Source organism: Lissotriton helveticus, chromosome 2_1 (genome assembly GCF_964261635.1).
Source record: "Lissotriton helveticus chromosome 2_1, aLisHel1.1, whole genome shotgun sequence".
NCBI lineage: Eukaryota > Metazoa > Chordata > Amphibia > Caudata > Salamandridae > Lissotriton > Lissotriton helveticus.
In genome coordinates, this window is record NC_136059.1 from 317,894,093 (window position 1) to 317,910,183 (window position 16,091).

Consider the following 16,091-nt stretch of genomic DNA (forward strand, 5'->3'; position numbering starts at 1 on the left):
GAATGTGCCTCTTGCCAAAGCACTCCTTCTCCCCTTGTTGGGAAGGGATCCATCATGTTCGAGGCATATGAGCTGCAGATTACACACTGTGCATAGATCGCCACCTAATGTTGGGCCCGGATGTTTGCAGTTTTTTGTCCTGAAAAGTTCTTTGGAAGTCACGAGATAGGTGACTCCTCCTTTGGACCACTTTGCATATGGGCATCGGCTCCATCCTCAGATAGTTTTTTCCGCCATCTGGCTCGGATGTGTTTCCTGCGCTCTGGTTTGGAACCGAATTTCCTTCGGTGCGCAATCCTCACCCAGTTAGACGGTATTGTTAAAATCGTGCTCCCCATCGACGCGATTCTTCACCACTTCGAAGTCTTCGATTCCGGTCATAGACGAAGGCCTTCGGGCCTACCTGGGCCTTACTCTCTGGCTCATAAAAAGGACGCCATTCAAGAAGTGTCCTCAATGTGGGTCGAAGTTTCCCCACACAGATCTACATGAGATGTGCAAACTTTGCCTCTCACCGGAGCATGAGGCCAAAGACTGTTCCGCTTGTGCCTCCTTCCGCTCCAAGAACGATTTGGGACCGACGAGCTTGAAGAACCATGGCTCGCTCGTTAGCTGCGATCCGCAACAACATCTTTGAAGAGGGCGTCTACATGCCAGAACACCAGCGGGCTGAAGGAAGTGCCAGCTCCTCTGATGCCGAAGACTCCGATGTCGAGGACATCACTCCAGCTCAACGGGTCGTAAGTAAGTAACCCTTCCTCGACACCCTCAAATAAGGCTTCGGTGCACACAGAGACTGCTTCCCACGCCCCGCCTTTGGGCCCGGCAAAGAAGCCTACTAAGCCTTCAGGCGGCTCGAGTCAGCCTATTCCCGGTGCCGATCCCATACCGACACCGAAGAAGCCATCTTCCTCAGCCACGCCGACCGCTGCTCCAACACCCAAGCACTCTGCGACGAAAACTGGCACCGGCTCATCAATGCCAAAACCACATTTGGAACAGAGTAAAAAACTGCCTAAAGGTCCCGACTCGCACGCTTCGGAGCCGAAAAAACACCCGGAACCGAAAAAACACGTTCCGGTTAAAGACCTTTCAAAATGTCAGTTCTAAGCCAAAAGACCCTAGACCAGCTACCGAGTCGGTGCCGAAAAAAACCTCCGGAACCGAAAACCTCGACTTCGAAGGATCTGACTTGCACAGAAGAGCTTTTTACACCAGATCCTACTCAAAAGACTCTTGTAAAGGATCTTAAGACTGGCCAACTAGCTCTTCGCTCCAAGAAGAGACCACTCGAGGAACCTGCAACTCCCACTCCGCCAAAGAAGAAGAGACATTGCAACCTCTCCATTAAGGGTCCCTTCTCCACCACCTCCCCATACTATTCCTCCTCCTACATCTGCTCCACCACATCATTCGCCTACGCCATCCACTAATCCAGATGATGATGATGTAAATACAGACTCTGACACAGGTGGGGGTGCACATGACCCAGTAGGGACCAATAGTCCCCCTCAGTCACCTAATCCATGGGATTATTATAACACCCCTGATGTGCCTTACGTCCCTCAAGACTATGTATATCCTTCCAGGCCTTCCCCACCAGAGGACACTATAGGTTTTAACCGGTTAGTCCAGAGAGCTGCACAGTACCATGGGGTTTATTTACACACTGATACAATGGATGAAGATTTCCAATTGGACACTTTTGATAATACACAAAGGTCCACTGCCATTTTGCGAATGCTTAAAGGGGTCATTAAGCATGCAAAAGAGATATTTAAAGATCCTGTCAGGGCTCGGGTCCTCAACCCTCGCATTGAGAAGAAATACAAAGCTACCCCTACAGATCCAGTTTACATTAGAGGTCCAGCACCACTAGTTTCTTTAGTAGTATCTAATGAACGTAAACGTGCTAATTCACAAACATCAGGTGAGGCCTCACCACCAGATAAGGAATCTAAACTCCTTGACGCCTCCGGTAAGCGCACAGCATCACAGGCAGCCAACATATGGCGCATTGCCAATACTCAAGCGCTATTGGCGAGATATGACCGGGCACTTTATGATGAACTAGAATCCACAATGCAGCATCTACCAGTAAATATAAAAACAGGGCCAAATGAACTCGTACAGGAAGGTAAAACGATCACCAATTCTTCCATTCGTTGTGCCCTAGATGCCGCAGATACTGCCTCAAGGGTAATTAATACTAGTGTCCTTCTGCGTAGGCATGCCTGGCTACGTATTTCAGGTTTCAAACCTGAAGTGCAAAATTCCATCCTCAATCAGCCATTTGATGAGGAACACCTATTTGGCCCTAATGTCGATGTATCTTTAGAGAAAATGAAAAGAGACACTGACACAGCTAAATCTATGGGAGCCTTGCAATTGCAAGCCCCCAGATGTTCTTTTCATCGCTCTTCATATAGAGGCAACACAAGAGGCTACGCCTCAGATAGCCCCTCCACTTCCTATAAAACCCCTAGCCAATCCACATTCACTAAGGGCTACCAAAGAGGGGGTTATAGGGGTAACAACTACAAGGGCAGAGGCAAAACCAACAACTCCTGCTCTGCCTCCACCCCTACCCAATGACTTTCCTCCGCTCCCCCCAACCCCCACCATTCCACTCCTTTGGGGGGGGAAGACTACAACAATTCCTTCCTGCCTAGACCAACATCACATCAGACAGGTAGGTGCAACAAATTATTCAATCAGGTTACTGTTTAGAACTAACATCTACCCCCCCCAAACATACCACCAAAACAGCGTCCAATGTCACAAGAGCATCTATCACTGCTAAAGCAAGAAGTAATATCCTCGCTAGAAAAAAAGAGCAATAGAACCAGTTCCTCTGCACCAACAAAACAAGGGAGTTTACTCCCTATACTTTCTTATCCCAAAGAAGGACATCTATCTAAGGCCTATTCTAGACCTCAGACTGCTAAACATATACATACAGTCAGACCATTTTCACTTGGTCACACTTCAACAAGCCCGTTCTCTCCTGTTACAAAACGACTTCCTTGCTACTGTAGATCTCAAGGACGCATAATTTCCCATTCACAAAGCTCACAGGAAGTATCTCAGATTTGTAAGAGACGGGCAGCACTATCAATTCAAAGTACTCCCATTCGGAGTCGCAACAGCACCAAGGGTAGTCACCAAGTGCCTAGCAGTAGTGGCGGCACATTTACAACGACAACACATCCACGTCTTCCCGTACCTCGACGAATGGCACATAAAAGCCAGCTCATACAACCAGTGTGTGGAACACACCCATGCCCCATCCAACTATTCCACAACTTGGGGTTCACAATAAACAACACCAAGTCTCATCTGCAATCATCCAAAGTACAACAGTACCTCGGTGCCACAATAAACACCTCAACAGCTCTAGCTGATCCAACTCCAGTAAGGATAGCCAGCATGCAAACTCTTCTCACAAAGTTTCAGCCACAACACTCCCTTTCAGCACGAGTGTTCATGCAACTTATAGGGATGATGGCCTCTTGCATTTTCATAGTGCCCCATGCAAGACTTCAAATGCGTCCTCTTCAAGAATGCTAATCACGTCAATGGAACCAGGCTCCAGGTCAATTAATAGACCTAGTGTTAGTAGACGGTCTGACTCGTTGCACTCTGCAGTGGTGGAACACCAAAAACCTTTCCAAAGGGCGACCGTTCCTAGAGCCAGTTCCTCAAATAGTCTTGACAGCAGACTCGTCTCTCTCCGGCTGGGGAGCCCACCTACTGCAACACACCATGCAAGGCAGGTGGACACCACAACAAAAATTACTCCATATCAATCCCCTGGAGTTACGAGCTATATTCCTAGCACTGAAAGCTTTCCAAAAGCAAGTATCAAACAAAGCTGTGTTAGTCAGCGCGGACAACATTACAGCCATGTATTACATACAGAAACAGGGCAGAACACACTCCCTGCAACTCTCTCAACTAGCACAGAACATATGTCGGTCGGCAATACCTCAAAACATATTCCTTCTAGCCTAGCATGTTCCAGAAGTACAAAATACCATAGCAGATCTGTTAAGTCGTCAGACACAACAGACCCACGAGTGGGAACTTCATCCGCAGGTTCTTCAACCATTCTTTCAGATGTGGGGACAACCTCAGATAGACCTCTTTGCCACCCACGAAAACGCCAGAGGCCCAAGCTTCGCCTTCAGATATCCACACCCACTGTCCAAAGGCAATGCGATATGGATGAACTGGTCAAACAGATTTGCGTACGCTTTTCCACCTCTACCACTAGTTGTACGCAAACTACAGCAGCATTGTCTGACCCTCATCCTAGTTGCTCCAACGTGGGCCAGACAGCCATGGTAGATCACATGGCTACAACTGTCCGTAGTACCGCACCAAAAACTATACCGGTCTCCACACCTTTTAACACAGAACCGTGGAGAGATCAGGCACCCGGACCCAGCACAGCTCAACCTTGTGATCTGGCTCTTGAAATCGTAGAATATGGATATCTCAACCTTCCTCCAGACTGCATGAATGTCATCAAAGAAGCTAGACGTCCAACCACTAGAGCAAGTTATGCAACTAAGTGGAAACGCTTTGTAATATATTGTCACAACAACAATATTAATCCCCTAGACGTGTCTATTCAACACATCATAGGATACTTACTGCACCTCTAAAGATGTAACTTAGCCTACACGTCTATTAGACTGCATCTTGCTGCAATAGCCACATATCTGCAAAACAGACAGCATCTATCTCTGTTCAGAGTGCCTGCAATTAAAGCCTTTATGGAAGGCCTTAAGATATAATATATAATATTAAGAGAATAATTCCTCCCAGAGTACCACCTTCACCTGTGTGGAATTTAAACATTGTTCTCACACGGACCTCCTTTCGAACCCTTACATAAATGTGAACTTCAATTTTTAACATGGAAAGTTGCGTTCCTAGTAGCTATTACTTCTCTGCGGAGAGTTAGTGAACTATAAGCACTAACCATTCAAGAACCTTTCTTGCAAATGCATCATAATATGGTCGTTCTCCGTACTAATCCGAAATTCCTACCCAAGGTCATTTCTCCCTTCCACCTCAATCAATCTGTGAAACTGCCCGTTTTCTTCTCGCAGCCACAGACATTGGCAGAAAGAGCTCTTCATACCCTAGATGTCAAAAGAGCATTGCTATACTACATCTAGAGAACACAACCCTTTTGTTAGACCAAACAACTTTTTGTGTCTTTCTCACCACCACACAAGGGTAATCCCATATCAAAATCTAGATGGATTGTCAAATGCATACAGATTTGCTACCACAAAGATAAACATACGTTATCTGTTCCTCCTAAAGCCCACTCTACAAGGAAAATAGGGGCTTCAATGGCATTTTTAGGGAACATTCCCCTAGATGACATCTGCAGAACAGCTACATGGTCTACACCGCACACATTCACAAAACACTATTGTGTAGATGTGCAAACCAAACAACAAGCTAATGTGGGCCAGGCTGTTCTCAAAACATTATTTCAAACTACTGCAACAGATAGGGGTGGTCGCCGCTAAGAGTGGGTACTGCTATACAATCTATGCACAGTGTGTAATCTGCAGCTCGTATGCCTCGAACGGAAAAATCTACTTACCAGTATGCATCTGTTCTTGGCATGTAGAGCTGCAGAGTTACACACGCCCACTCGCCTCCCCGGCTACCCTTGTCTGTTCCAGTATTATCTTAATTAGATACAGCTTACATGGACATCCTTCCTTTTCTTGCAAAGCTCCATCATTTCCCTAATGGCGAAAAACAATCCGAGGATGGAGCCGATGCCCATGCGCAATGTGGTCCAAAGGAGGAGTCACTTATCTCATGACTTCCAAAGAACTTTTCAGGACAGAAACAAACTGCAAACATCCAGGCCCAACATCCAGGCCCAACACAAGGTCGCGATCTAGGCACAGTGTGTAACTCTGCAGCTCTACATGCTCTACATGCCAAGAACAGATGCATACTGGTTAGTAGCATTTTCCTTATGCTCTGAAGTCTCAGACTTCTGAGAGAGTCCACAGCAATAAGGGAGTCACACATAGCGGAGGATTGGAAATGTTCCAATCACTGCTTGGAGCACAGCACCATACACAAGCCTGACGTAGGACACTATTTTTGTTTTTTCCTCTTCGCCTCGTTGTGTTCCCCTCCACCTACCCTACCTCTTCCCTCCCTCACTCTTTATCTACCTCCCCTATTCCTTTCTTCTCTCCCCTGAATTTCTCTCCCTTGCCTGCTTTTTTGCCTTTTCCTGAGCCATGCTTCTGTAAATCATGTAACTATGCTCCTGAAACTGATGTAACTTTGTAACTAAGCTTTGCAACAATTGTCCTTCCTCATGTAAAGCGCTCTGATACCGCCTGGTCTAGCCAGCGCTATATAAAACTTTTCAAATAAAAATAAATTGCTTTACTATGGAAAAGCGTTACTTCATCATTTGATAATGGGCTGAAATGTGTGGTCAGTTTTGGCAATGGAATGTCTGGCATAGGGCTTGCAGGGCAAAGGACAAACTCAAACTCAGGAATCGGTGGGAACCACTTCTGAACCACTTCTGAACCACTTCTGAACTACCTGACTGAAGGATTACCCACTCTGCCTTGCCCAAGTTCTCTACGGTCCCTATGTGTATTCGATAAATTACAAGGAAAGTGAACTGTTGATACCCTAAGAGTAGTGACACTCCCTGCACTTTAAGAAATTGATATCTTTGGTTAAAAATTAGGTTGCGGGGATGGATGGATGGATGGATAGGTTTTTATATAGTGCAATATCACCGTCCGGTCTCAAAGCGCTTTGAATTGGGAACCCGTCCTGGTTTTTCCTTGTGAGATAGCCCCTACTGGGTATCCCCAAGGTGAAAGCCAGGTATCCCGCCGCGGGGGGCCGTAGTGGAGATTAAGCAAGCTAATGCCCAGAGTTGCAGAGTGTGAACCTGTGATTCGAGTAGGCACCGAAGCGAGAATTACCGAGTCCGTTGACATTTTGGGCTCAAGACCCTGCCGCGTCGGGAATTGAACCCTGGTCCCAGGTCGGATCTCAGCGTCCGGGTCTGCCTCCTCTAACCAGTGAGCCACACTTCTCCACTGGGGAGTGGATGGCATCATGAGGCTATTAAGTTAATGGGTGCTTGCGTTCTATGCGAATTGCTTATGTTCATAATATAATAATATTGAATAAAATATTAGGGCAAAAAATGTATTCAATGAAAATTTAGGAATTCGCTCTCTCATTACACCAGCATGAGGTTGCTTGTTGTTTTGTGAAACTAATGTTTCTTGTTAGATACTGCTCTGTCCAGCGGCGAGTACTATATGAATGTGTACACACCTCATTCTTTAAACCTAACTGACTTCTTTGTTGTGTTGCAGGAATTTCTCTGAACCCAGAGCAGTGGAATCAACTGAAGGAACAAATTTCTGAGATTGACGATGCAGTAAAAAACCTGTAAACCATGCAACATTCAAACCCTATTTGTTTTAGTAGTTTTAAGAGCTCTTTTACATTGGTGTTTGTTTTCTATTATTACTATTTCCGTGTTGTGGTACATTGGGATGGTCCAACAGTTTGAAAGATTAATAATTTTTAGGTGAATTAAGTGTACACTGAGTGAATCTTCCTGGTGTATAACCTTTTGTTACCTCCATGGTTGTGTAACCGGCTTCCCCCCCCAGCTGCTCCTCCATCCAATGAAAATCTTGCAAGGATTTGTGCTCAGTAATTTAATGCTTGCAGGTTATTTTTGAAGTAATGTTTGTCAAACTCAAGCTGGCTGTTCTTACAGCCACCGCAGTATGTGGTAGTGCAGGATATCATGCATTTAAAACCTGTGTTGCCTAAAGACAAAGTGTTTTTATGCCCTAACATTCCAAGATGCTGTGTTCCAACCATATTTTGTACTGTAGTTGGATGTGGTTTGATCAAGAACTTTCAATCCATCACATATATCTTGTAAGATACAAAAATTCACAGTATAACTACATCTTTATACATCAAACGTTTGACTAAGCCTAGTTCACATGATTGTGGGTTTCAACATTATGGTGTGTGTATGTGGCTCTCATTAAACCCCTGGTCTGAGTGTTTTTTCTTTGTGCCCTTAACCCCTTGCATGCGTCAGACGGTCCCCGACCGTCCGCCGCCGCGGTTGTCGTTCTGAATCTACACACGTGTGGAATGTTGCCGCACCGTGGCAAAATTCCGGCCGCGCACAAGGGGTTAACAATAGTGGGAATGGACTGAGAGCAAACAGAAGGATGTAAATTGTCAACTAAACAAACTACTGACTTCTAGTTTTAACAGTTTATTGTATTCTAAGCAGTCTGGGTTTTGGAATTTGCTTTAGATATACCATTGAAAATGTTTCCCATCCGAACAGCCATGCCGTAACCTTTATTTATGAATAGTAATAAAGTGAACCAAGCCAGGAATAACCAAGATGAATGGTAAGGGATTAGGGTGAGGAGGTGACTCAGAATTGTGCACAGCGCCTGAAGCTTAGGGAGTGCATATTCAGTTGGGGCTGAGGAGGGCGGCACCACAGCTGTATGGATCTGTAGACTAAAGGAGAATGAGCAATTGGTAATTTTACAGTATTTGTGGTTGGACGGGGACCTTCATCACACTTTGGTGCGTTGGCTGGAATTGGACACAAATTGTATATCAAGACTGCCAGCTCAGTGTTAAACGATTACACTGCTGTAAAGGTACGTTTGAGTATGTTTTGGGTATGAAAAAATGTATTGTTTTTCTGTATGCCTCTGTTAGTGTAAAATACATAAATGTCTTTTGTACTAATTTGCAAAATGAAGATGATGAAACCTAGATATTGTTGGAAAATATTGCTTTAAGAAATGATTTTGTAATCTTGCATCTATTTCATGCAGGTTCTATTTTTTTTTCTAAAAACTGAACATGTTTAAATTGGCAGTCCTGTCAATTTTACAAAGGAGTTTTGTCCCGTAACATTGGCCTAGTTCAGAGTGATGACCAATCAGTATAATTCAATGTTGAAACAGCCTTTGATGTCAAATCTAACTTTTCCTGTTTTTGATTGGGAGCTGTGATGGGAAGATGGAGATTAAGAACGTAAAGTGTGAATGCACTTTCAAATCTGTCCACTGAATGTACCTGAATGTACTATTATTTTGACTTTAAGTAATAAAACTCCAATTCCAAAGGTGGCTGTGTGAATCTCATTCTCTTTAGTTTTGATGTAATGTATATTTTACATATGCATTTTATTTTGTGGAGCAGTTGTGGCTAGAAGTAGAAAATTAACTCCAGCATATGTAAACCTTTTTCTATGTTCACTGCAGTTCTTATGTTTATTCGGAGTGTCGCTTTCACACTATGTACCAGCGGTCGTTTAATAAATGTATACCTAGTTTTCCAGATACAGCAAAAGCCACCAGCTCGGTTGTCTGCTGTGTCTGATCAAAATCCAGTCAGTTTGTAAAAGCACTCGCCCTCCCCAACTTGAAGCCATACATCGAACAAGAACACAGTCGGCTGGAACACATACTCCTTGCTGAGTGGCTATTTCTCAAACACTGAATACAATCCTACAAAGTTTGCAGATGTGTTACATTTGTGCTGTTGGTTACATTGCGCTGTTACATTATTTGTGCTGTTGGTTACATTGTGCTGTTACATGTGTTACATTGGTGCTGTTCTGTGCTAAATAACCTGGAAATAGAGATAGACTTGTAAGTAGGTTGAGGAGTCCATACGGGTTACCTTTCAAAAGTGTATAAAGCTGTTTGTGCACAGAGGGTTAGAGCTGGAACATGTGTGCTATGTTGCAGAGACTCGCTCATTAAACCTGAGGTAGATAGTTGGAACATCTAAAAGCATTTGTCTTCATTCCTAAGCTTAGTCTACTGTGCTTTACATTATCGTAATGCGCAGACTTAGTCAAGTGACACATCAAGTGATTATCATCCTCCCTTCTAGTCTCTGCACCCGATTTAGCTGGTTTACCTTCGTCGTCGCAAGCTACTGGGATTGACACCTGGCTTGCGGGAGGCTGCAATCTATCAGCCCCCCCTACGCCGGATATCAACCAAAAGATCTAAGGAGGCGAATCGGTGGTTTGACGAAGACTTAAAGGAAAAAAAATTGTCTCTCCGGCGTGCTGAGAGATCATGGAGAAGGGAATATTGCCCTCTACAGAAGACCTGTTATCTCACATTATTGCAGGAGTATAAAAAAGCTATTTTAGGAGCTAAAACCGCCTATTTCTCATCTAAAATTCTAACAGCAGAAAATCAATCGCGAGAAATTTTCTCCATCGTTCATGAGTTAGCTTTTTCAGAAAGGAGCATGTCTAAACCTCCTCCCACTCAATCCCTGTGTGACTCTCTGAATTTTTACTTCCTTGATAAAATCTCCAATATCAAGAGCAATATCCCTCCTCCTTCTGCCATTTATGTTGACCCCCTCCCTCCTATCCTTCTGCCCTGTTTAACTTCAATCCCTCCTTTCACGGAAGAAGTGTTTCGGGAAACACTTCTCAAAGTCAAGTCAGGTTCCCCAGTTGATATTTGTCCGGCCCGCATCCTCCAACAAATCTACTCCGTCTGCACTCAGCCCCCGATCACTTTCCTTAACAGTTCCCTCTCACAAGGGGTTGTGACTCCAGCCCTTAAAGCGGCCACTATTTTGCCTATTTTGAAGAAACCAGGTGCCGATCCATCTATCTCAATCAACTATCGGCCCATCTCCTTGCTGCCCTACCTGGGCAAGGTGCTTGAGCGCCATGTTGCCTCGGTACTCAGCGCCCATGTGGAGGCTACGGGAGGTTTGGCGTCCTGTCAAGCGGGTTTCCGTTTTAAGCACTCTACTGAGTCTGTCGTGGTGTCGGTCCTGAACAACCTCAGGGAGGGCTTGGACCAAAACAAACATCAAGCCCTGGTGCTCCTCGATCTCTCCGCCGCTTTTGATACGGTGGATCATTCCATCTTGCTTTCACGTATCAGAGCGGCGGGAATCGGGGGCTCAGCACTAGTCTGGCTCTCGTCCTTCCTGCGGGATCGCACCCAGGCGGTCCGGCTGGGGGAGTTCACGGCAGCTCCACTTAAGATCACTTGCGGTGTTCCCCAGGGCTCTTCTCTTTCCCCTTTATTGTTCAATCTCTATATCTACCCTCTTATCTTTGCACTTCAGCAGCTGGAGGTCACTGTATATAACTATGCAGATGACCTCCAGCTTGTCTTCAATCTCTCCTCTTCCCCTCACGCCATCTCCAATTTTCAAACTATTATGATTTTTATCAGGGACTGGATGAGCCACAACCATCTGAAGCTGAACCCGGATAAAACCGAGCTGGTGCTCACTGGTGGCTCTTCCAGTCCCTGGAACTCTTCTTTCTGGCCTTCCACTCTTGGTTCCTCTCCTGTCCCTTCTTCCACAGTCAAGACCCTAGGTATAAAAATCAACAATCATCTTACCCTCCACTCACAAATCAGTTCTGTCGTCTCTTCTTGCTTTCTGATGCTCCGCACTATTCGCACTGTTTCCCGGTTTTTCTCCCCTCTGGCACTCAAACTCATCATGTCTTCCCTTGTGATCTCCCGGCTGGACTATGCCAATGCCCTGTACAACGGCATCCCGGCATATAGCCTACGTAAACTCCAGCTTGTGCAGAACCAGGCAGCTCGGCTGGTGTATGGCCTCCCCCGCTTCCATCATTCTACACCATTGTTGAAGGCGCTGCACTGGTTGCCTGTTCTACAACGGTCACTCTTTAAAACTGGTTGCATGGTTTTCCAGGCACGGCAGGGAACGGCCCCTGCCTTCATCTCTTCCCTGCTAAAAGATTATGTCCCCACTAGACAGCTTCGATCATCCTCTCAATCCCTTCTACAGGTTCCTCGCTATAACAGAAAAAAATGGGGAGGTTCCAATTTTTCAGTTTTGGCTCCCATTTTTTGGAATTCCCTCCCTGACCACCTACGAGCGACCAAACAATACTCCCTCTTCCGCAAGGGCCTGAAAACTTTCTTGTTTGTTCAAGCCTTTCCACACTAATTGTCCCTTTTTTAATCTTCTGTTCTCATGCCTCCAAAAGCGCCAAGAAACCGTATGGTGGCGCTATAAAAATATTTCAAATTCAAATTCTTCCAGTTACAGCTGACCTCATGCCAATGATCAACCTGGTCGATTCATATTTTAAGCACTCCCACAAGGAGAATCCATACACAGTCACGTAAGAGAACAGGATTGATATATAGTGGAAGGCGCTGTGTGAATCTGTCGCATGTGAGCAAACTCTATGAAGAGAGCATCTCAAACAGACACCTCTGGTGAGTGTTGCACATAGCTTTGTGCCTACAAGCGCTATTCGCCGCTAAAGCAGACTTCAATTCTGACCCAGATGCCTCTTTTCATTTAGCTCAGGAAAAAATACAAGAAATTGTGCAATTTCTTTTACATAGATTGGTTGGTCCAGTCATATGGATGGATATGTCCTCTGTTCCTGAAAGACTAGGAAGAGCACACATGGAAATATCTTTCCTAACGGTCACGGAGCGCCGACTGGTTTCATCGGCAGTTACCATCGACAACGCCGTTAGAACCCTCGCTACCAATTTTCATCGAGGTACACGGAACGAGAGGCAGAAATACGAAAACGGCTTCCCGAATCCAAAGATTTTTGTGGCCCCTGACATGAATATTTACCATGCGGGTGTAGAACCTAGACGCTACGTGCACGTTTAGATGTTCGCTTAAAGGAAAAGAAAAGGAAAAAGGATTTTATGTGAGACGGAAAGCGTCTTTTGGTTTTAACTGGTTGCATATCTAGCAACTACAGGAATCTTCTTCCTTATCGATAGGATAATCGTAAATATATAAACAGTGGGACACTATATGCTTGTGCTGGACGCAGGCAGTGAATGGCCATACAATTGGTGGTCGAAAAATTGTTTTAAGCTTCTTGGAAACATTTTGTGGCTCCTGATGAAGGCGTTTTTTCAAACGCCGAAACGCGCGTCGAGAAAGTGTTGATTGCCACTTCCCCTTTTTTGTTTTTACTTGTATGATTAATTTTTAGTATTGTGATAATTGGTTAATTTGTCATTGTTTGTGTAAATTTGATGCATTTAACACATGATTTTAAAAGAAATATCATTAAAAAGAATAGAGTTTTTAATAATTGTGTAGATCTGTTGTTTTGCACTTTCTCTTCCCTTTGCTTGTTACAAATGTTGATATATTATACACACCACACATGGAAATACTACATACTGCTCACCCTACTTATAAAAATAAAAACAAAGATACAGTGATCATTCAGACAGGTTTTTTCCCCGGTGCCTACAAAATGAAAAAAATTGGTACTAACAGCAAGCCAAGTATTAAAAAAGAATTGTGAAATAGAAGATTGAGGATGCAGCTGCATTGCCAGGCACTTACTTTAAAAACTTTTATCTCAAGATAATGACATGTCACAAACAATGGTGTAATTGAAAATTGATCAACAGTCAGTTAAATATGAATTCACATTGTATACACGGGGATGGAGTCACATTGTTACTAGATGGTAGTACAGTAAAGACAATCCTAACGTGATCATGCCCAATAACCGATAATGTATATCCGGAAGTTGCAGGGCATATATTAACCCACCACATGAATCGCTCTTCAAAGTCCTATTAGTTTTACTGGGAACCGAAAACAATTTCGTACAGAAGTGGTAACCGTGGGGTAACAAAATTTGCTAGGGACAAAAGATATGAGACCTCATAATCTTGTTGATATGTTTGATATGATTTTATGGCAGTGGCCACGGGGTACACAGCAAGACCATCTCACAATGCCATCACAAACTCTGTTATGAATGATGGCATCTACCCGCTCCTCCAACCACTACAGACCTGTGATTCCTAACCATCCTTGCATCATACAGTCCCGTTATGAGGACTAACAAAATGGAAACGGGCAGGGTCAAAGAACAATCAGATACTGAGAGATCCAGTGCAAAAAATATGGACCCCATTCCTAGAGCCACCATTAGTGCAGTAATTGAAGAGCTAATGCAGCACAATGAGATTGCACCTCCACAGGTGAGGTTCTGCGCCAATTGCTGGAAACGGCAAAAAAGACGAACCATAATGGTCTGTTTAGATTACTGCTTACGTGTAGATTACGCTAATGACACAGACAATTGTCTCACTGTCACCTCAAAAAAAGAAAGTTACTCTGGCAATACGGTTAACTCCTGCATGAGTGCAGTGAGTAGTCTGATGGCCAACAATTGCCTGATGCTTAATTGCTCAAAAACAGAGGTTATTCAGTTGGGCAATAATCTGGTCTCCTAGCTGGTGGCCTTCTGACTTTGGTACGGTGCCTACACCTACATCCAAAGTAAAACACCTGGGATTTCTGTTGGACAGGTAACTAAAATATAGCCAACAAGTAAACCTGATCACATCATCCTCCTTTTACTGGCTTAAATAGTAACAAAAATGATGCCGACTGAGCTTGTGAAGGCAGTGGTGATCGCCCTGGTTCTATTGCGACTGGACTATTGTAACAGCCTTTACATCAGCCTTTCAATAGGGTCACTCAAGAAATTACAGACCATTAAAAATGCGGTTGCACATGTTCTCTTACTTATCCCTATATTTCAGACAGTCAGTCCGGGCCTCCATCAGACAATTGCATTGGCTTCTAGTCAACCACAGCATCACCTTCAAGGCTCCTTGTTTAGCATATAAAACACTCCATGGAAAAGTTCAAGTCTACCTCAAGAAGAATTGTATGCAGTATATTCCAGGCAGAACATTGCGGTCCTGTTCAGCAAATCTTTTTGAGAGTTGCTCCCTTCAGACGTGTCACTTGGGGTGGATAAGGGGGAGGGGAGTTTTTCAGAATTACGGCTCTCCATTGGAACCGTCTGCCACTTGAATTGAAAACCGCGCCTCCACTCGCTGTCTTTAGGAAGAGCCTTAAAAGCTGATTATTTAATCTGTGATCTCTATTGACACTACTCGGTTTGTTATGCTCCTTTTTGCTCTGTATAGCGCCAATATGCCTCTGTGTATTCGTGCGCTTTATATGTTGCACCTGCAAAACCAACAGTTGATGGACAGAATGAAGAACAATGTCATACATTCATGGCCATGTCTGAACTGGGGTGGTGTGGAGTGCAAAAAACAATGGATTTAGGCCCAGATCTCTGTACTGGGGTGAATGTATGACATTGTTCTGCATTCTGTCCATCAATAGTTGTTTTTGCATTTATAAGTTGCACCATTCATTCATTACTGCAAACCATTTGCAGTTCTAGCCTCTATGGCACATATATTGGCTGCTTTGACTGAATGTATTGCCAAGATTAGCCACCATATACTCTTCACTGGATTTTGGAAATGGGTTTTGGAGTTGTCTCCTCATTGAAAGTAGCAGAGAGTATATTCCCTTCCACTTCTGCAGTAATCTGTCTGTATTTAATGTGCTTCCCCATGGTCTTAGAACGTCACCAATCATTTTTCACTGGACAGTAGTAGAAATCCTTGTCCATATCACCTGACACAAGTGTCAATCAATATGTGAAGGACATCTGATTGGCAGCAAAAATTAAGTACAGCACCTGTCTGTTGCTGAAATGTGCCAGGTCTTACAGCAAGGTGGGCTACTAACAAACAAATTGCCACTGGGAAGCCCCTCAGTAAAGGTTTTGAACCTCCCAATACACCAGAAAAAGAATTCTATTTCTAAAGACCAGGCTTATAACAACGCTGTACCTATCCACCTGTGTTTGTGAACTTCAGTACCTATTAGGAATATTGGGGTTTTCAAGAAAATTCACACCTTTGTGTGCTAAACCCCTGTATGACTTATTTCGTGTCAGGACATGAATAGAACATACTGATGCAGTTGCTATATTAAAACACTGTTTAAAGGATGCACCTGCATTAGTCAGTCCCACCTCTGAACTCCCAAATTATTTATGGCTCATTTCAACATCTGACACTGTGGTGGTGGTCAGCGGCGGCTCAGGAGGAGCTTCGCCCCACTGCTTTCAGGCAGTGAGACGAGGGAACATAGCATGA

At 44.3% G+C, this 16,091-nt stretch overlaps 2 protein-coding genes across 2 annotated transcripts in view; both read left to right on the plus strand.

The window, feature by feature from the left end:
- The window catches only part of LOC144817943 (activated RNA polymerase II transcriptional coactivator p15), a 108,601-nt gene extending 99,390 nt beyond the window's left edge, over positions 1-9,211 (plus strand). Inside the window, exon 5 of the mRNA XM_078674911.1 lies at positions 7,404-9,211. Within this exon, the coding sequence (XP_078531037.1) occupies positions 7,404-7,483 (80 nt within the window). The 3' untranslated portion in view covers positions 7,484-9,211. The remainder of the gene's footprint in view (positions 1-7,403) is intronic.
- Positions 1,678-7,384, plus strand: LOC144819088 (uncharacterized). The gene is made up of 2 exons (XM_078677097.1): positions 1,678-2,390; positions 7,318-7,384. The coding sequence occupies exons 1-2, from the start codon at positions 1,678-1,680 to the stop codon at positions 7,382-7,384; spliced, it is 780 nt and encodes a 259-aa protein (XP_078533223.1).
- Positions 9,212-16,091: the final 6,880 nt, after the last annotated feature.

Excerpts from the sequence above, each read along its gene's own strand:
- LOC144819088 (XM_078677097.1), top strand. The coding sequence starts at position 1,678 with ATGGATGAAGATTTCCAATTGGACACTTTTGATAATACACAAAGGTCC. Across the intron at positions 2,391-7,317 it reads TCTATGGGAGCCTTGCAATT|ATACTGCTCTGTCCAGCGGC; the intron begins GCAAGCCCCCAG and ends GTTTCTTGTTAG.